A 22157-nucleotide genomic window follows, 5' to 3' on the forward strand; every position below is an offset into this window, starting at 1 on the left:
ACCGTGCCATTGCTCGCTATTTGCTATTCTCGTCGTTCGACCATTTCTCGCTGCCCTATTGCCTTACGGCCCCAATCTTCGCGTACTTCATATTGTGATCTAATTGTTATCTCGGTAGTTCCTCGCCCTTTATCGTTTCGCTAGCGTTTTCGGTTATCTTCCTTATTTTTTCCTGGTTCTTATTTGACCAGCGCTTTCTGTTACCGTTTTCCCTGTTCGGGCTCCTTTTGTTATTTATTAAAATCCCTTTGTTCTCACAAGATCTTTTCGTTGTCTGCTTCTCCGGGGATCCACCTCGTTTTTTTCTGTTGTGCACGAGGCGATTTCTCATCGCCTCGGGCTCAACGTGACAGAATTCTCCGGCCACCATGGATCCCGCAGACGCCGAAAAGATCTTGTCCGCTCTTGCTCGACAAGAGCGGCAAATGAGTCAGCACAGCCAAGCCCTTACGGAACTCAGCGGCGCGGTCTCCATGCTGGCTCATCGGTTCGATGATCTCGAACCTCGCCTTATTCGGGTGGAGGAACGAAGACCACCTTCCGGGCTTCGTCCTACCATCCCGGAGGCTCCCTCCTCGTACCCTACTATGTCGAGGGAGCCCTCGCTTCCACATCCCCCTCGTTACGGGGGTGAGCACGGGCAGTGTGGACACTTTTTACACAACTGCTCGCTCGTTTTTGACCAACAGCCGTCCTCCTATGCCACTGACGCCGCCAAGGTGGCTTATATCATGAGTCTCTTGACAGGTCCGGCGGCATCGTGGGCAATCGCGACCAGCGACGCTAAGCCGAATCTCCGCACCTCCTATCCTGATTTCGTGGCAGCCTTCCGTCGGGTGTTCCACCATCCCGTGCGGGGCAGAGAGGCGGAGGGGCGGCTGCTCGCCCTGCAGCAGGGAAGGCGTTCGGTCGCTGACTACTCCATCGAGTTCCGGATCCTGGCCGCGCAGAGCGGGTACGACGATCGGGCCCTGTGTGGACTGTTTCGCCGTGGCCTGAACTCATTACTCAAGGACGAGCTGGCGACCCGCGACCACAGCACCGATTTGGAGGAGCTGATCGACCTCGCCCTCCTTATGGAAAATCGCCTGAGGGAGCGAGGCCGGGAGCGTGGAGGTGATCGGTATCCGTCCCGCCGCACCACGTACCGTGAGGAACATCGTGGGTTCGGTGATCACTCCCGGGACGAGCCGATGCACCTGGGCGGCAAGGACGGTGGTGCGGAGGAAGGAAGGCGCCGTCATCGCGACCATGCTACGACAAGCGGCGCCCAACCATCCCCCCGCGCCGCAACCAGCCATCCGGGATCGTCCTTCCACGCTTCTCCCGAGTACTGTGAGTCACGCCCCCGCGCGTCGCCCCCCGAGTCTAGGCGAGTAGACAAGCGACCGGGACACCCCAATAGACTCGAGCTCGAGGCGGAGGTATTCGGCGGTTCTCGGTCAAGACGGGTTCGGGCCCTGGTGGATTCGGGAGCAGATGACTGTTTAATGGACACTAATCTCGCGTCCGAACTGGGCTGCTTTTTAGAGGAGTTGGTTGTGGCGAAGCGGGTGCGTGATCTAGATGGGCGCCTCCTGGCGGTGGTAACGCATCGAACGGAGCCGTTAAAGCTTTCGCTATCCGGTAATCATATGGAGCATCGCCGTTTTTATGTTATGCGGTCCCGGAACGCCCCGATCATCCTCGGTTTACCCTGGCTTCAAACGCATAACCCGGTGATCTCATGGGCGCGCCCCGCTATCGATAGCTGGAGCCCCTATTGTTACCAGCACTGCCTGCAGTCAGCCGTCGGGAGGCACGAACGCGTCACGCCCCCCGAGGAGATCTGCCTTGACGGAGTGCCGGAGTGCTATCGGGACCTTAGGGAGGTCTTTAGCGAGGATCGCGCGCGCTCCTTGCCCCCACACCGCCCCTACGATTGCGCGATAGACCTGCAGGCGGGCGCTCCGTTGCCAACCTCGCGTCTGTATCAGGTATCCCATCCCGAGCGTGAGGCGTTAACGGAGTATATTAACAGCTCGCTCGCTGCAGGTCTCATCAGACCATCACGCTCACCGTTAGGGGCGGGTTTCTTCTTCGTGGGGAAGAAGGATAAGTCCCTACGACCCTGCGTAGACTATCGTGGGTTAAATGAAATTACAATTAAAAATAGATACCCGCTACCCTTGTTGGACTCCGCCTTCGCTCCATTACAAACAGCCACAATATTCTCAAAATTAGACTTACGCAGCGCTTACCACTTGGTTCGCATCCGAGAGGGCGACGAGTGGAAAACCGCGTTTAAGACTCCCCTGGGCCATTTCGAATATCTCGTCATGCCTTTTGGCCTCACAAACGCACCCGCCGTCTTCCAGAACCTCATTAATGACGTGCTCCGGGACATGATCAACATCTTCTGTTTCGTTTATCTTGACGACATTTTAATTTTTTCTCGTTCTCTGCATGAGCACCGGCAACATGTTCGGCTGGTGCTACAACGTTTGCTCGAGAACCGGCTCTTCGTCAAGGCAGAGAAGTGTGAGTTCCATGTTCCCGTAATCTCCTTCCTGGGGTTCATTATAGAACAGGGCAAGCTACGGGCGGACCCCATTAAGACGCGTGCGGTCACTGAATGGCCGGTCCCGTCCAACCGTAAGGAGCTGCAGCGCTTCTTGGGGTTCGCCAACTTCTATAGGCGTTTCATCCGTGGTTACAGCCAGATGGCGCTTCCCCTAACCCGCCTTACTTCGACCAAGATCCCTTTTAAGTGGGACCCTGCCGCGGATGCGGCGTTCGCTCGTCTTAAGGCGGCGTTCACTAGTCCCCCAGTTCTGCAACATCCTGACCCTGACCGCCCTTTCGTCGTAGAGGTGGACGCCTCGGATTCAGGGGTGGGTGCGGTGCTGTCCCAACGCTCCCCAGTCGACCAGAAGCTGCACCCCTGCGCCTTCTTCTCCCGTCGACTCAGTGCCGCCGAGTCGAACTACGACGTGGGCAACCGGGAACTGTTGGCTGTGGTCACCGCATTACAGGAGTGGCGGCACTGGCTCGAGGGGGCTAAGGAACCGTTTACCGTATACACGGACCATAAGAACCTCGCCTATCTCCGCTCCGCGAAGAGACTTAACGCCCGTCAGGCCCGGTGGGCCCTCTTCCTCACCAGGTTCGACTTCGTTCTCACCTACTCCCCCGGTTCCAAGAACACTAAGCCTGACGCCCTTTCCCGGCTCCACGAACCTGCGGGGAGGGACCGTTCCCCGGAGACCATCCTCCCGACCCAGTGCATAGTGGGGGCCGTCCAGTGGGAGATTGAGCAGCGGATCCTGTCCGCCCTGGTGGGGGTGCAGGTGCCGGCGGGGTGCCCAGCAGGGAAGCTGTTCGTGCCTCCTGCCCTCCGTTCGGAGGTCCTGCAGTGGGGACACGCATCCAGGGTGGCGTGTCATCCTGGGGTGAACCGGACTGTGCAGCTCGTCGCCCAGCGTTTCTGGTGGCCGGAGCTCCGCCGCGACACGACGGAGTTCGTCAAGGCCTGCACCTCCTGCGCCTGCGGCAAGTCGTCGCATCAGCCTCCGGCGGGACTGCTCCAGCCGCTGCCCATTCCTCCTCGCCCGTGGTCTCACATCGCGGTGGACTTCGTCACGGGCCTGCCGCCTTCCCGGGGCCGGACGGTCGTGCTCACGATCGTGGACCGCTTCTCCAAGGCCGCTCACTTTGTGCCCTTGTCCAGGTTGCCGTCGGCGCTGGAGACCGCCAACCTCCTCATCCAGCACGTCTTCCGTCTCCACGGCATTCCGGCGGACATCGTGTCAGATCGGGGGCCCCAGTTTGTGTCCCGCGTCTGGAAGCGGTTCTGCCGGTCCCTCGGAGCTACGGCCAGCCTGACCTCGGGGTACCACCCTCAGTCCAATGGACAGGCTGAGCGCGCCAACCAGGATCTGGGGGCAGCCCTCCGCTGTGTTTGTCTCCACCGTCCGGCATCCTGGGCTGACCACCTGCCCTGGGTGGAATATGCCCACAACACTCTCGTTTCCTCCGCTACAGGCAGATCGCCGTTCATGACGGCCTACGGTTACCAGCCACCGCTGTTCCCGTCCCAGGAGGGGCAGGTGGAGGTCCCCTCCGTGCAGCACCACCTTAAGCGGGCCCATCACGTGTGGAGGGAGGCCCGGGCTGCGTTGTCCCGCACTGCGTCCCGGAACCGGCGGATCGCTGATCGTCGTCGGCGCCCGGCGCCCTCATATGCGGTGGGAGAAAAGGTGTGGCTGGCTGCGAGGGATCTTCGCCTGGCCGGCTCGTCTGCCAAACTGGGGCCCCGGTTCGCTGGCCCGTTCGAGGTCGAGGCCGTCATCAGCCCCGTCGCGGTCAGGCTCCGGCTGCCGGCCTCCATGAAGGTCCACCCCGTGTTCCACGTCTCCCTGCTCAAGCCTGTGTCTTCCAGCGCCTTGGCGCCCCCTCCCGCTCCGCCGCCGCCCCCGCGGGTGGTCGACGGGGACCCGGTGTACACGGTTCGTGCCATTCTGGACTCTCGGCGCAGGGGCAAGGGCTTCCAGTACCTGGTCGATTGGGAGGGCTACGGGCCGGAGGAGCGGCAATGGGTGCCTCGCTCCTGGATCCTTGACCCGTCCCTTCTGCGCGACTTCCACACTGCTCATCCGTCCAAACCGGGTAGTCCGCCGGGAGGCGTCCATTGAGGGGGGGGTACTGTCACGTCGCGTGCTCGCCAGCAGGTGGCGGGTTCTCCCGCCGCCTGTTCGGCACACCTGCCCGTTATTTCGGGCTGATTACGTGCCTTTATTAGGCGACTCCGGCAGTCATCTCACTGCCGGAGAATTCCTTACCGTGCCATTGCTCGCTATTTGCTATTCTCGTCGTTCGACCATTTCTCGCTGCCCTATTGCCTTACGGCCCCAATCTTCGCGTACTTCATATTGTGATCTAATTGTTATCTCGGTAGTTCCTCGCCCTTTATCGTTTCGCTAGCGTTTTCGGTTATCTTCCTTATTTTTTCCTGGTTCTTATTTGACCAGCGCTTTCTGTTACCGTTTTCCCTGTTCGGGCTCCTTTTGTTATTTATTAAAATCCCTTTGTTCTCACAAGATCTTTTCGTTGTCTGCTTCTCCGGGGATCCACCTCGTTTTTTTCTGTTGTGCACGAGGCGATTTCTCATCGCCTCGGGCTCAACGTGACACCTTTCATAACTTTGCTGCTGTGAATCTTGAATTTCTCCATTGCGAGACTAATAAAGGTTTTCTTAATCTTCTTAATCTTAATCTTAATTTATGATCAGCATTCACTTTCACTTACATCAATTTCTTGCAAAATGTATTTTACTTTGCTTCCACCATCTTTCCTTTTTATTACTTTTATCCTGTCTGTCCGGTCTGCAAAGGTCCATTTCTGTAGCCATTTTATCAATGCCACATTCGTGCTGCATCTGAAACTAACAATAACAAATACTTTCTGAACTACTGTGCATGTGTAAGCCACTGTGGTGTTTGCTGTTGCCGTTTCTAAGCTAAGCAGTAGGAGCCGCTGTAGACTGAGGTTGGATTAAACTTTTGCGGAAGGCTTGTTTACGTTGTAGTGAATCTCGTTGTGAGTCAAGGGCAGAGAAAAATATTTCGTATAAAGCAGCAGGGGGGGGGGGTTCGGTGTAGGGGAACAGAAAAGTGGGAATGTTTTTAATGCATGATTTTTTTTCACACTAGGGGGAATTTTCACCCACGTAGGTTTCGTTATAGAGGAGTTTCACTGTATTGCATACCCAAACTATGTTTCTTGGCAGCGATGTGCTCACTTGCGTGAATGTCATTTGTTCCATTATTACATGTGTATGGACAAGTGGTTGGCGCGTCAACCTCACAGTGCAGAGGTACCGGGTTCGATTCCAGGGTACCGGGTTTGATTCCAGCTCTGGCCTTCCTGTGTAGAATTTGCATGTTCTCCCCAGGCCTGCATGGGTTTTCTCCGGGTACTCTGTTTTCCTCCCACATTCCAAAAACATGCATGGCAGGTTAATGGAACTTTAAATCATAGGTGTCAAACTCAGGTCCTGAAGGGCCACTGCCTTGCATGTTTTCCAAGTCTCCCTGTTGCAACACACCTGATTCAAATAATCAGATCGTCAGCAAGCTCTGCGGAAGCCTGACATTGAACCTGTTCATTTGAATCAAGTGTGTTGCTACAGGGAGACTTGGAAAACATGCAGGACAGCGGCCCTCCTGAACCTGAGTTTGACACCTATGCTTTGAATTGTCCCTACGTGTGAGTGTGAGCGCGAATGGTTGTTTGCCTATGTGTGCCCTGCAATTGGCTGGCAACCAGTTCTGGGTGTCCTCCGCCTACTTCCCAGAGGCAGCTCTGGATAGGCTCCAGCACCCGCGAGCCTTGTGAGGGTAAAGTGGATCAGAAAATGGACGGATGCATGCGTATGCATTTGTGTGTGTGTGTGTGTCACTCCTTTTGCATGTAACAGCAATGTCTCTCTTTTCAGTTATTTTTTTCTGATGCAGTGTTGTGAGCTGGGTGGGCGAAGCCCGTGATCTGTAATCGATGGTTTTATAGGTGCAGGTGCAGCTGTGTGCTCGTGTCAGACTACTCACCTTTCTGACCTCATTGTGCTTTTTAAACATTTCAATTCTGTATTCCTCATATTTTCCTGCTGAGCTAGTTTTCGTTCTGTTGCGCCTACAATTTCTTGTCTCCCATTTCTCTTGTCCCACTCTAATTACCATATTTTTCTGACTGTAAGTCATACTTTTTTCATTGTTTGGCTGGTCTTGCGACTCAGGTGTGACTTGTACATCGTGAGCCAAAAACGTGATGTCTGTGTAGCTTTAAACTCCTTACACTGCTGCATCATCCTGTCTTGGCTCCAATGTTCTTGGCCACTTATTAAAATGTTTTTTTTTTTTTAATTTGGGTCGTTTTGATGCAACAAATAAAATGGAAGAAAGCATGAGAAAGAGGCCTTGGCTTTCCACAAGTCAGGTATTAGCGCTTCTCTCTTTCGTATAGATGGTTACTGTGATCAATGGGGATAGCCCACCTAAACCGTGATGCATGACAACGTCACGACGCAAAAAGATGTGCGCTTCTTACTTTCTATCCTCAATAAAATACATTATACTCAAGTCTTTTACCAAAACTAATAAAGTTTTGGTACCTCACTCCAAATGGGTGCTGCATGTCAGTTCAGCGATATTTGTTTACCTCTGCTTATCTTTCCGGTGGGCTGCCCACCTAACGTCACACAGCATTTCCTGTACTCTATAAGACTCCTTTTGGATGGAGCATGCAGAGCACACAACCAAATGTTCCATTTGAGGGTGGTGTTCCAATATGTGCTTATATGGCCAAATGTTTCGGGAATAAGGAGCATGGAAGTGACCTAGGTCCTTTATTTGTGTTTATAAAATTATATTCTGAGCATATTTGGGTTTTTACAGGGGTTTACATGCTGTTTTTCAGTCTGAATATTGCTAATATAACGGTTTTATACTGACCATTGTTGACATTGTTGACCTGCCTTTAGTTATACTTTACTGATTTATTTTTGCATTGACATTTTGTTGTGTCACATTTTCAACACACTCACTTTGTTGTTTATTTAATCAACTAGATTTTGTACTGGTACCATCACTCTGTTTTTTGGGGGGAACAAATTTGACTTAGAAAGCAGTACAACAAAGTGTGTTTTTAGAATATAAAACACTCCAAAGAGAGGCAGATCATAATCTCTGTTGCTGACACTGCAGATTTTCAGAGATATCTACAGGACAGCTCTACACATTGACAGTATAGTGTGCATGCCATGACCTAGCACCATCGATGTCCCATAATATTTTACAATATAAGTGCTTTGGTTTTTTTTCAATGAAATGCAATAAACAGAAAAATGTGTTTTTCCAGGAGCTTGGACAGATTAATGGCACTTCCATTCCTTTCACTGGCGAAAGTTGATTTGAGAGAAGAATGAATTGAGTTAGAAGACTGGATACTAAAGGAACTAAACTCCCTAGCCAGTGTACCACTAAATGTAATCTGTTTTGTTTAGCTTCTTTGCATACCTGCTCTTTGAGCTCTGTAAGCTGCGTGGTGAGCGTCATCACCACTTTCATGGTGGAGGCAAGCTTGTCCTGCAGCATCCTCATCTCGTTCTGCTCGCCGTCACCATCGGTGACTACCAGTGACATGGCCTGCATGCGGGGAAACCAATCCAGGTTGTTGTTCTGCAACACACCAGGCGTTCAGGAATGTAGTTGCAGTCTCAGGGGCGTGATGAACATATCTTGTACCTTGATCATCATGGCCACATAGCTCTCTGGCCCCGTGTAGTCTGTCTTGTTCTTCTCGCGCACAAGAACGATAAAGTATAAGTAATTCCAGATGTTGTGCTCCAGCTTGATATGCTCCTCGAATGATACAGTCTTGTTGTCAAACTTGTCTCGTTCCAGACCTGAAAGCATAAAGCACTACATCACTGGCTGTGATAACTAATTACAGTGGTGCCTTAGGATACATTTCATTGGTTCCATGACCACTCTCGTAAATCTAAAAACTCTTTACCTCAAATAATTTTAATGAGCCATTAATTCATTCTAGCCCCCCCGCCTTCCAAACAAACAAACAAAAAAAAACACCTAAGAAAAAATGATGCTCGATAATCTAGCCATCGATCTTTTTCCGATCCACTTTATCCTCACGAGGGTCACGGGGCCTATCCCATCTGTCACACACACACACACGCCTAGCCGATCACGCATGAATCAGTTCACACAAAACGCTATTCAAATACTCGACATTCAATGACTAATCCTCCTTTGTCCTCCACGTGGACCATTTGTGGCTTCCGTTCTCGACGAAATTTCGAAATCTCAGAGAAATGGCGAGGCCATCAGAATGCGAGGCGAGGGTATTACTGTTGTGGCGTCCCCACTCAAGCTCAGCAGTAGATAGTCCGCTGCTCCCTGCTGTGTGTGCTTCAGCGCAAACATGTACGCATGCGCGTCTTTTGATTTGATTTACCAATCAGCGCCGACGCAACGATGACACACCCGACGTCACACACGACAACAGCTAAGCTGAACTAGCCGAGACGACACTCGAAGTCGGACGGACACGTTTTTCTGCCAATCAGTGTGTTTCCCTTTTTGTCCAAATATTTTTTTTATGACAACTGTCTTGTCCACGGTGTCTTTTATTCGTTCCACTGGGGTTTAGCAAGTGTGTTTATAAAGAGACGAAAATCTCTTCACTGTTACTAGTGTTAGTGTCTCAACATGGCTACGCTCGTGAAAGCAAAACCACAAACTCAAACGCGTCTTCGTTCAATGTTGTCAACTCATAACCGGATAAATTTTAGGCAAATTTTCCTCAATTCTCCGGAGAGATTTTCATAAAAATTTGAAAAACCCGGAATTCCAGGAAAATCCCGAGGACTTTCATCTCTGCTTCGGGCAGTAGGCGAGGGACACCCTGAACCAGTTACCAGCCAATCGCAGGGCACACACAGACGAACAACCATTCATGCTCACACCGAAGGATAATTTAGAGTGTTCAATCAGCCTACTATGGATGTTTTTGGAATGTAGGAGGAAACTGGAGTCCCCAGAGAAAACCCACGCGGGCACGGGGAGAACATGCAAACTCCACACAGGCCCTGTTTCTTAGTGTTTTGTCCGAATGAAATGAAACGTTGGCCATAACTAGTTTATTACATTCAAAACATCACATCAAAACACTAGGGTCTTTGGCCTTTTTTTCTCAGTTCTACAATATATGTTCGAGATGGCCTCCATTTAGCTCCGTGCATTTCATGAGGCGCAGCACGAAGTAGTCCATGACGTTCTTACAGACTGAATTGGTAATGGCTCTCATCTCCTCCCTGATGGCTTTCTTGAGTTCTGTGATGGTTCTGGGTTTCCCTGCGTAGACTCTGTCCTTAAGATAGGCCCAAAGAAAAAAATCTGGGGGGCTTAGTTCCGGGCTATGGGGTGCCTACTCAAAATCAGTCTTGAGACTGATCACTCTGCCTCCAAAGTTCTCTTTCAGCCAATCTCGGGACAGGTTTGAGGTGTGAAAACTTGCTCCGTCTTGCTGGAACCAGAAATCTCGGCCAGAGGCCTCATTGGACTAATTTTCATCGAAGAATCTGGAGCAGCAGTGACAGTCACCAAGGAGCGGTATGTGGAGGTCCTCAAAACCTTCAAGAATGAGCTCCAGACCATCTACCTGTCGCTCATGAGCAAGTTCTTGTTCCAGCAAGACGGAGCAAAACTGGCTAAATAAAGTACAAACCGAACTGCACCCAACAATACTGTGCACCGAATGGTCGTGAAAATACGGTAGATGGATATTTTAATATATTCATTCATTCATTCATCTTCCTAACCGCTTGATCCTCACTAGGGTCGCGGGGGGTGCTGGAGCCTATCCCAGCTGTCTCCGGGCAGTAGGCGAGGGACACCCTGAATCGGTTGCCAGCCAATCGCAGGGCACACAGAGACGAACAACCATTCGCACTCACACTCACACCTAGGGACAATTTAGAGTGTTCAATCAGCCTGCCATGCATATTTTTGGAATGTGGGAGGAAACCGGAGCACCCGGAGAAAGCCCACGAAGGCCCGGGGAGAGCACGCAAACTCCACACAGGGAGGCTGGAGCTGGAATCGAACCCGGTACCTCTGCACTGTGAAGCCGACGTGCTAACCACTGGACTACCGGGCCGCCCTATTTTAATATATGTATTCTATAATTATATATTGATGTAATTCTATATTATAAATAGGTAATATTAATCATGGATACTGTTAAATAGGGTTAGGACCATGAATGGGTATTACAAAATCTGGATATTATCCATCCATCCATTATTTGAGCTGCGTAACCACACAAGGGTCGCAGGTGAGCCTGGAGCCAATGCCAGCTGTCTTTGGGCAGCAGGTGTGTACGCCCTGAACTGGTTGCCAGCCAATCGAAGGGCTTGAATATTGTTATTTAAATCTTTATTCTGTTTAGGTCCTGTTGGACCAGCAGTGGTATTTAAATACTGCCCAGGTGTCAAACTCACACTGTCGGCATGAAAGGCAGTGGCATACCATCAATGTTAAACGGAATCAACACACCTCCAAAATATTTTTTTTCAGGAACCACAAACCAAAAATCCAATGAAATTACAAAATGTAAAATGAACTATTCCACAACACTGTCATTTGCAAATTCCTTTCAAACTATTTTCAGTTAAATACACTACAAAGTCGTGATTAACTTCCGAGTTTTTTTCTTCTTCAATTATTCGCACATTTGGAACAAAGTCCTGGGACACTGAATGAGCATTTGGGAACTGAGGACAAGACTCATTGAAGCGTTGTCGGTGGAATTCTTGCCCAGTTTTCTCGATGTACAACTTCAGATGCACAAAAGTCTGGGGTCCCCGTTGTTGTAGTTTGCGCTTCATAATATGCCACCCATTTTCAATGGGAGATGGTCTGGACTGCTGGCAGGCCAGTATTGTACAAAGCCATGCTGTGGCAACAGCAGAATGTGGCTTGGCATGTAGCAACAAAGTGTTAACTATCAATGGTTTTCTGATGTGTTCTGAGCCCACGTAGTAAAATCCTTTGCACAATCATGCAGGGTTACAATGCGGAATGTTGTGGTCATGTATTTGAACTCTACTTTAACGTGCAGAGATTTCCCTACATTTTCTGAATCTTTTGATATTATGGAAAGTAGATGATGATATCCATGAATCCCTTGCAACTGTACTTTGAGAAACGTTAAACTGTTGGACTATTTGCTCATGCAGTTTTTCTGGTGCACCTTGGCCCATCCTTGCTTGTGAACAATTGAGCAATGGGTGTATTTTTAATTTTTTTCTGAAACATTTATTTTGTGCATGCAATACTTTGTTTTTCTTTTCCACCCCCTTCAATTCTGCTGAAGATTGCACATTTCCCCAGTGTGGGACAAATAGAGGTTTTCTTATCATATCTTATTCACTTCGCTTCTTTTACATATTGAGAGGAGCCAGATGAGGTGGCTTGGGCATCTGATTAGGATGCCTCCTGGAGGCCTCCCCCGGTGAGGTGACTCCCCTGGTGAGGTGTTCTGGGCATGTCCCAGCAGCAAGCCACCTGTTGTGTGTTCACCACCCTCCCCCATAGAATTTATTTTTTGATTTTGTCTCTTGAATTACTGCTTGGCGCATTATGTTTGCTTTTCTGAGTGTCATTGAAGTCATCGTTGATTTACGTTTTCAGGGGCGGTCATTGAACGCCTCTCGAGCAGAAGGCACAGAGACCGAGAAGGACGTGCCTGTACAGTAGTTGCTTGAGTTTTGTATGTTTTAAAAAGAACAAACATGACAGCTCTTTGTTTTCTATCGTTTTGTATCGCTGCACAAACTGCCGTGTGAACGCAAGTGGGGCTACGCCGGGGCTGCACCAGGCGTTAACACGCTCAGCTGCTTTGTACGTGTGAATGCTCCACAAAATTTGCTCTGGTGTAAGATATATCGCAACAAAATACATCGGTGTAGCACCGAAGCAAATGTGTGCTGTGTGAAGACACATTGAGTCTGTTTGGAATCGCACCAAGACCACCTCAAAAAATGGACTTCGGTCATGTTGTTTGATTCACACCAGGATGCATTTGTGTGTATTTACATCTGCATAGGAAACAAAGCTTTGTCCAAACTTTTTTGACCGAAGATCCACTTTTCGATCAACCAATCTCCCGCAATCGACCCGCAGGGGCGCATACGCACGCCCTCACATACACACGCATGCCATGATGAGCAATAGCCTGACGCTAATTTATGCAACGCACTGAGGCAGCCTGCTCATGATTGTAGCTCACGCGTATCGTTTTAAAATGCTTCTCTCGGCCCTCGAGATTCCCATTCTTTGCCCGCCCCCTCGGTGAATTGGTAAAAACACTCTGAATGAGAATAATGACAACGATAAAAGATATAGCGTAACAACTCTGATCACAAGCTGCAACTGCAGACTGCTGAGCACTAACAATTTGTGCAGTGTGCATTAATGCAAAAAAATATATATACAGGGTGTCCATAAAGTCTCTTACATTTCAAAAAATCATCCATCCATCCATCCATCCATCCATCCATCCATCATCTACCGCTTATCCGGGGCCGGGTCGCGGGGGCAACAGCTTTAGCAGGGTAGCCCAGACTTCCCTCTCCCTAGCTACTTCTTCCAGCTCTCCCCGGGGGATCCCGAGTCGTTCCCAGGCAAGCTGGGTGACATAGTCTCTCCAGCGTGTCCTGGGTCTTCCTCGGGGTCTCCTCCCAGTGGGACATGACCGGAACACCTCACCGGGGAGGCGTTCAGGAGGCATCCGAATCAGATGCCCAAGCCACCTCATCTGGCTCCTCTCGATGTGGAGGAGAAGCGGCTCGACTCTGAGCCCCTCCCGGATGACCGAGCTTCTCACCCTATCTCTAAGGGAGAGCCCGGACACCCTGCGGAGAAAACTCATTTCGGCCGCTTGTAACCAGGATCTCTTTCTTTCGGTCACGACCCATAGCTCGTGACCATAGATGCGGGTTGGAACGTCAATCGACCGGTAAATTGAGAGCTTTGCCCTTTGGCTCAGCTCCTTCTTCACCACGACAGACCGATACAACGTTTGCATCACAGCAGACGCTGCACCGATCCGCCTGTCGATCTCCCGCTCCCTCCTGCCCCCACTCGTGAACAAGACCCCAAGATACTTGAACTCCTCCACTTGGGGCAAGATCTCCTCCCCGACCCGGAGAGGGCACTCCACCCTTTTCCGACTGAGGACCATGGTTTCAGATTTGGAGGTGCTGATCTTCATCCCAACCGCTTCACACTCAGCTGCGGAACGCTCCAAAGAGAGTTGGAGAGCCCTGTTTGAAGGAGCCAACAGCACCAAATCATCTGCAAAAAGCAGGGATGCAATACTGAGGCCCTCAAAACGGACCCCCTCAATGCTTCGGCTGCGCCTTGAAATTCTGTCCATAAAGGTTATGAACAGAATCGGCGACAAACGGCAGCCTTGGCGGAGTCCTACCCCCACTGGAAACGATTCCGACTTACTGCCGGCAATGCGAACCAAACTTTGACATCGGTGGTATAGTGACCGAACAGCCCGTATCAGGGGGTTCGGTACCCCATACCCTCGAAGCACCCCCCACAGAACTCCCCGAGGGACACGGTCAAATGCCTTCTCCAAGTCCACAAAACACATGTAGACTGGTTGGGCGAATTCCCACATACCCTCGAGGACCCTGCTAAGGGTGTAGAGCTGGTCCACTGTTACACGGCTGGGACGAAAACCACATTGCTCCTCCTTAATCTGAGGCTCGACTTCCTGACGGACCCTCCTCTCCAGCACCCCTGAACAGACCTTACCAGGGAGGCTGAGGAGTGTGATCCCTCTATAGTTGGAACACACCCTCCGGTCCCCCTTTTTAAAAAGAGGGACTACCACCCCGGTCTGCCAATCCAGAGGCACTCTCCCTGTTGACCACGCGATGTTGCAGAGACGTGTCAACCAGGACAGCCCCACAACATCCAGAGCCTTGAGGAACTCCGGGCGGATCTCATCCACCCCTGGGGCCTTGCCACCGAGGAGCTTTTTAACCACATCGGTGACTTCAGCGACAGAGATAGGAGAGCCCACCTCAGAGTCCCCAGGCTCTGCTTCCTCCAAGGAAGACGTGTTGGTGGAGTTGAGGAGGTCTTCGAAGTACTCTGCCCACCGGTTCACAACGTCCTGAGTCGAAGTCAGCAGCGCCCCATCCCCACTGTACACAGTGTTAATGGTGCACTGCTTCCCCCTCCTGAGACGTCCAGACCAGAATTTCCTCGAAGCCGTCCGGAAGTCGGCTTCCATGTCCTCACCAAACTCTTCCCACGCTCGGGTTTTTGCCTCGGCGAGCACCGAAGCTGCGTTCCGCTTGGCCAGTCGATACCCGTCAGCTGCCTCTGGGGTCCTACAGGCCATAAAGGCTCGATAGGACTCCTTCAGTTTGACGGCATCCCTTACTGCTGGTGTCCACCAGCGAGTACGGGGTTTGCCGCCACGACAGGCACCAACCACCTTACGGCCACAACTCAGATTGGCCGCCTCAACAATAGAGGCACGGAACATGGTCCACTCGGGCTCAATGTCCCCCGCATCCCCCGGAACATGGGAAAAGCTCTGTCGGAGGTGGGAGTTGAAACTCCTTCTGACAGGGGATTCCGCCAGACGCTCCCAACAAACCCTCACCATACGTTTGGGTCTGCCAGGACGGACCGGCATCTTCCCCCACCATCGGAGCCTACTCACCACCAGGTGGTGATCAGTTGACAGCTCCGCCCCTCTCTTCACCCGAGTGTCCAGAACATGCGGCCGCAAATCCGATGATACAACTACGAAGTCGATCATCGAACTGCGGCCTAGGGTGTCCTGGTGCAAAGTGCACATATGGACAAACTTATGCTTGAACAATGTGTTCGTTATGGACAATCCGTGGCGAGCACAGAAGTCCAATAACAAAACACCACTCGAGTTCTGATCGGGGGGGCCGTTCCTCCTAATCACGCCCCTCCAGGTCTCACTGTCATTGCCCACGTGAGCATTGAAGTCCCCCAGCAGAACAAGGGAGTCCCCAGCAGGAGTACTCTCCAGCACACCCTCCAAGGATTCCAAAAAGGGTGGGTATGCTGAGCTGCTGTTTGGTGCATGTGCACAAACAACAGTCAGGACCCATCCACCCACCCGAAGGCGGAATGAGGCAACCCTCTCGTCTACCGGTGTGAACCCCAATGTACAGGCACTGAGCCGGGGGGCAATGAGTATGCCCACACCTGCTCTGCGCCTCTCACCGTGAGCAACTCCAGAGTGGAAGAGAGTCCAACCCCTCTCGAGAGAACTTGTCCCAGAACCCAGGCTGTGTGTGGAGGCAAGTCCGACTATATCCAGTCGGAAATTCTCTGCCTCACACCCCAGATCAGGCTCCTTCCCTGCCATAGAGGTGACATTCCATGTCCCAAGAGCTAGCTTCTGCAGCCGAGGATCGGACCGCCAGGGTCCCCGCCTTTGGCTGCCGCCCAGCTCACATTGCACCCGACCCCTTTGGCCCCTCTCATGGGTGGTGAGCCCATGGGAAGGGGGACCCACGTTGCCTCTTCGGACTGTGGCCGGCCGGGGCCCATGGGTGTAGGCCCGGCCACCAGGCGCTTGCCAACGAGCCCCACCTCCAGGCCTGGCTCCAGAGGGGGGCCCCGGTGACCCGCGTCCGGGCAAGGGAAACCTTGATTATTATTTTACTCATCATAAGGGGTGTTTGAGCCGTGCTTTGTCTGGCCCATCACCTGGAACCTGTTTGCCATGGGTGACCCTCCCAGGGGCATAAAACCCCAGACAACTTAGCTCCTAGGATCATTGGGACACACAAACCCCTCCACCACGGTAAGGTGACGACTCACTCAAAAAATCATGAAAAATGCAATTGATTAGGTATTTTATTCAGATTTGTTCTATTGTATTCAGAGTTCATTAAAGGCTTTTTTTAACCTCTTTGAATACATTTCTACATGGGCACCATTAGTTGCATGGACCACATCAAGCTCGATTACTTGCCATGTTCGCTGGCTGGAGCATAGTCTCATCAGTAATCCTTTGCTTTAGATCAGAAATGCCCCTTATCTTTGTTTGGTACACAATATCTTTAACATAGCCCCATAGAAAGAAGTCCAGGGGAGTGATATCTGGTGAACCGGCCAAGGGATTGGCCCATCCCTTTCAATCCACCGGTCTGGAAATGTTTGATTGAGGAGCCCACAAACATGCAGCCCCTTATGTGGTGGTGCATCATCTTGCTGAAAAATGATGGTCGGTTGAAGATCATTCAATTGTGGAGCCACACATTCAGTTAATAGGTCAAGGTAAACATTTGCAGAAATTGATGTCTCGAAGAAAAATGGACCAATTATTCGATTTCACATGATATACACATAAATGCAGTGTGATGAAAAAAAACTTTAATAAACACTGAATACAATAGAACAAATAAAATGTCTAATCAATTGCATTTTTAATAAATTTTGGAAATGGTAAAGAGACTTTATGGACACCCAGTATTACGAACATGCACAAACACACGTGGTTTTTTCCCCCTCTACACCCTTCAGATCGACTTGGGGCCACATCTACTGCTCGATCGCTAGCGGCGTAATTTGCACTCCTGCATTAAAGTATTAACTACAGCTGTCAAACGATGAAAATATTTAATCGTATTAAAAACACAACTGTCATAATTAACTCAAATTAACTCAGAATTAATCGTGACTACTCAGTTTTTATCCTTTCTGAATTTCCTTTTATTTTTTTGTCCTATTTTTTCCTGTTTCAATGCTCTCATCAATATGAAATCGTGGATCAGTTTTCTATGTGCAAAATGCAAATATTTACTGAAGTAACAATTTTGATTTAAATTTTGCATTAACATTTTTCACTTGGACCAGTTATTCACACAATCTCTCACACAATAGGACTATCAACAACAGTGAAAAAAAATATTTTGTCACACAACAGCTCCTTTAACAGCTCTTTTTAGGGAATCAAAACAGAGCAATATAAAATTATAAAGTGCACATCTAACTAAACTAGTACTCAGCCTCAAGTGGATTTAAGCCATGGTTGCATACTTGGTTTTTCTGAAGTTTGCTTTGAACACAGCAGTCAGGCTATGTTGATTCTGTTGGTCCTTCTTGCGCGGAAGTCTCTCGATGGTTTTGTGTAGACAACATTTCGGATGACTACACTTGGTTCGAGGCACGCATAACACTGGAGACGTTTTATTTTCAGTGCGGTCACTACGACTGCACCGCTAAACTCTCGACGTGCCTCAGCACACCGTCACTGTCAGACGAACACAGAGAAGCTCCACCCCCTTTTATTTATATGGACACGGAACACGGGTACCTTCCACACAAAATAGTTCCAAACAAGTAACAATTGCTTTATTCACCAGAGGCACATCAACCTCGTCTCTTATTTCTCTCCCGAAACAGTGTCTTCTCCCACTTGGTGTACCTTAGCCTTCTACGCTACGTACAATTTCTGTCCATAGATTGTAATGGAGGCTCTCACAGGCAATCCGTAGTGGGGTTGTCAGATGCAATGCGAATGATTTCAGCTTGAGTCTAGCTGTGGACAATGTTGACAGGCTTGCATGCAGTAGCCATACATTTAGCTATGGCTTCAGCAAATTTGTTCTTCATTGTGTTATCCATTTTCTTTGCATTGAAATTCTCCATTGCTGTCTGTCTTAGGCGAGGGGGCGGAGTACTCATATCAGCTGTGTGCTTGACCACTAAGTGGTATTTCAGACATGCTAGGATGATGGCTCAGTTTACGACTGCAAAACCTACAGGGAACTTTGGTCTTGTCAGTGGAACTATCTGGCAACTTTTTAAAAGTAAACTTTCCATTCATAAACTCTTTAAGTGTCCGTTTTCTGTGTCTCGCAACTGCCATGGCTGCAGAACAGACATGGGTGTGGACTTCTGCCGCACGCTTGTTGTTTTGTTTCTGGTTTATTTATAGAACAACGTAAAATCCGCTGTGACGTGTTGCCGCATTAATCTCGTGATAGAAAATTTTATCACATTAAAATTGATTTAGATTAATGCCGATAATAGTGCGCTGAACTGACAGCTCTAGTATTAACATACTTTTTTTAAATGAGAACAGTGAAACAACTATGGTATCTGTGCTGTATGAACATCCAAGTTTGTTAACAACATACACAAGCAACAAAGTGCAACAATATATTGCCTAAAAACTGCAGAATACAGGATTGGTATATGACAAAATACAACAAAGTTAGGAGTATTTGCTACAAAATGAGACGATTAAAAGAGCTGGTGGCTTTCTTTCCACTCACTCACTCTCGAACTTGACCTCCCCTCGATCACCACACAAGACAGCGTTGCTCAGGTGATGTTGTGCAATGAAGTTTTGAAGCCAGCCACGGGACGCTTCGAAGTCTTCGATGCCCATAGTTATTGTTATTGAACTCGCTTCCTCTCTTATTAGCGGCCCAGTTTGTGTAAAGTTTTTAGCACGCTAACAGTCAAGCCATTCCAGAAAATGTTTATTTACTCGACTGTCCGTCGAGCCGCAAGCAATTCACTCTGTGCATGGAAATAGCCAGAATCGGACTGAAGAAGAATCGCTTCCTCGTTTTTCTCGTAGATTTGAGTCTTTCAGATTCCAAGCGTCTCCTGAATGTTTCGTACTTTGTAACCGGCTTCCCATTACTGTTCCTCTTCGTTTGGATGCCATGATCTACAGGACGTAAACATTTTTGCAATTCCAGTAAAACTCACTGCAATAAAGAGTCACTTGCATCTCGCCGTTTTGGATCCAATGATGAAAATAGCCGCATGGACACACTACTGTAATTCCGTCGTATTGAGCGGGAGTTGCTTGAGTTGGCGCTACTGCGGGCTTCCGTATGGCTTCCGGGTTCCGGAACTTCTGTTGTTATGAATTGATCATTAATGTAATATAGTCATAGAAAGTTTAATGCATACATTTTTTTTAAACCGGGTTCGGGGATTTCCATTTGACAGAGATCCACAGGTGGTAGATAGGAGTTCTCCCTCTTTCTCTCTCCCTTTTTCTTCGCCTCCCCATCCCTTCCTGTACTCTGCAACTTCAAGTAATTGTGCCACTTGGCGTTGAAATGCCTGTCAGTCCAAATGAAACAAATGCAATCATTCACATCGAACCTTAATTATGGACCAACCTTCGGCAGGCCGGATTAAAAAGACCAACAGGCCGTATCCGACCCGCGGACGGTAGTTTGACCACCTCTTGTCGAGACACACTGTTGTGTTTACTTCGTATGTTCGTGAGTGTGTCTGTGTGTGTGTGTGAGAGAGAGAGAGAGAGAGAGAGAGAGAGAGAGAGAGAGAGAGAGAGAGAGAGAGAGAGAGAGAGAGAGAGAGAGAGAGAGAGAGAGGTGATTAGGCTTGTCTGAAAAGAGGAGCAGCTCTCTCTTCGCCTCCTTAATTGTCTTGTCATGAACACTTCTGCTGGTGGGATAGCTGGACAGCAGCTCGCTGGAGCCTAATTGAAGCTACACTGTCAGTGCGGAATAAAGGCAATGCTGATGAATGTTAATGACTGTTTGAGGTCTTATAATTAAAGATTTAAGTAAATATGTGTACTGCTAGCGTCTTTGTCTCAAATATGTAAAAAATTAATACTGTTGACCGTATTTTCCGCACTATAGGGCACGCCAAAAAGTCTTCAATGTTCTTAGAAGCTCATTAAGCGCATTAAAATCCGGTGCGTCTTTTGTATGGGCATTATGGTAATACATCGACTCCAAGATGGCTCCTTCCTGGAGACATCCTTCCAATGTTATAGCCTTCTGTTGGTTCAGTGAACTGTGTCTCTGCTTTATTAAATAAGTTTTTGTTGCAGCTCCGAAAAAAGGAGAGCTGGTGTTATTTTATAAAACAGTCTCAACAAACACGGTACGGTATTTCTTCAATGAAACCATGAAGAAAATCAAACGAGGAAATCACAAAATAAATTCTGTGGGGGGTGAGGGGAATATAGAATTCCCTATTTATAGAAATATAAATTATATATCCCCTAAAATATAAATCCCCTATTTATAAATATAAATTCTATATCCCCCTACCCCACAGAATTTATTTTGTGATTTCCTTGCTTGATTTTCTGTTTTGATGCATTATTTTCCATTTTCGTAGTTTCATTTACGTACAGTAATAGTTAATTTGCATTTTTCAGAGGCGGTCATGAATGCCTCTCGAGTTGAATGGACACGTCTCGAGTTGAATGGAAGGAGCATAGCACGATCTAGTGGAGGCATTGTAGATTGCGCCTTATAATGTAAAGCGACCAATGTATGAAAACATTTTACAAAATAGCCATTCATTGAGGGTGCACTTCATAATCCAGTGCGTCTTTTAGTGCGGAAAATACAGTACATATTTTAAACATGCTGGTTCCCCAAACCCTTACACATAAATTCCTAGGGGATGGGGGGGCGGCAACCCCTAACTCCGTGGATTTTCATCTTTCACGGGAGTTCTGGTCTCCATTTACCGCGATAAGTGAGGGATCACTGTATTTGGTTGCCGGTCTTAACTTTTTAGGCAGTCATCAAATGAGAGACAAACAAAACTAACGTTTATCAGTTTGGGCATGAATTATGTTGTTTTCTAGTGTATTCAAGTCTATAGGTTGAAAAGGATGTGTAACCGTATTTAATTTTATCTACACTTTACACAATGTCCCAACTTCATTGTAAACTCAAAGTATGGTATACATTTACCTTTGGAAAAATGTACTGTTTGACTTCATGTATAGTGATCAAAAAATAGACTGTACTATTGTATAAATGTGAGTAATATGATTGGATGTACGGCGTGGACTGACAGCAGATGAAACAGGTGGTCTTCAGGATCTCCTCCTTCTTCTGCTTCTCACTCCTGAGGTCAGCGAAGGTGTCGATGATGACTCCGAAAATGAGGTTGAGGACAATGATGATGACAATGAAGTAGAACAACAAGTCATAGACCACACGGGCAGGAAACAGCGGCTCCTACACACACATGCAGAAGCATATGAAGGGGCAGTTACATGCAGTCTCCCCTACACTCCATGTGAAGTGTTAAAAAAAACCCAAACTAATAATGATTATATTAAAACATTTTCCATTTGAGTTATCTGGTCTCTGCTTCACATTCATTTTCAGTCTACTTATGTAAATCATGTTATCATTGAAATGAATAAAACAGGTCCATGTGTTTAAATACATGCAAGGAGGGAACAGAGGCACTTGCGCTTTCAGTGTCTCCAGAAACTACACGGTGGAGAAAGTACCTTGCAGCTGCCATTGTGTGTTGCACTCTATTGGCATAATGTATAAAAGAGGTGTGGTACTCTTCGCACTGACATACTGTACATGAACACCAGAGATGTGTTCCTCGAGCCGGTCGTTGGCCTCGAGGACCGGTTGGAAGACCGAGGGGCGGTCCTTGGTCCTTGGCCTTGGTCTCGGACTCAAGTCCTTGGTCCTTGGCCTTGGGAGTCAAGTCCATGGCCTTGGCCACGGATTGCCGGTCCTCGGACACAATGAGGGATTA

General features: G+C 48.9%; 1 protein-coding gene across 4 annotated transcripts in view; it reads right to left on the reverse strand.

The window, feature by feature from the left end:
• The window catches only part of itpr3 (inositol 1,4,5-trisphosphate receptor, type 3), a 255817-nt gene that overhangs the window by 4552 nt on the left and 229108 nt on the right, over positions 1-22157 (reverse strand). For 3 of the 4 annotated variants that reach the window (XM_052058664.1, XM_052058663.1, XM_052058665.1), the window contains 3 exons: positions 21448-21613; positions 8280-8440; positions 8052-8213 (listed from right to left, as the gene is read on the reverse strand). In XM_052058664.1, coding sequence (XP_051914624.1) covers positions 8052-8213; positions 8280-8440; positions 21448-21613 — 489 coding nt within the window. Of the gene's footprint in view, positions 1-8051; positions 8214-8279; positions 8441-19565; positions 19722-21447; positions 21614-22157 lie in introns of those variants that run through there. The other variant, XR_007961438.1, reaches the window with a different exon arrangement.

The sequence above is a fragment of the Hippocampus zosterae genome, chromosome 2, assembly GCF_025434085.1.
Source record: "Hippocampus zosterae strain Florida chromosome 2, ASM2543408v3, whole genome shotgun sequence".
Classification (NCBI taxonomy): Eukaryota; Metazoa; Chordata; class Actinopteri; order Syngnathiformes; family Syngnathidae; genus Hippocampus; species Hippocampus zosterae.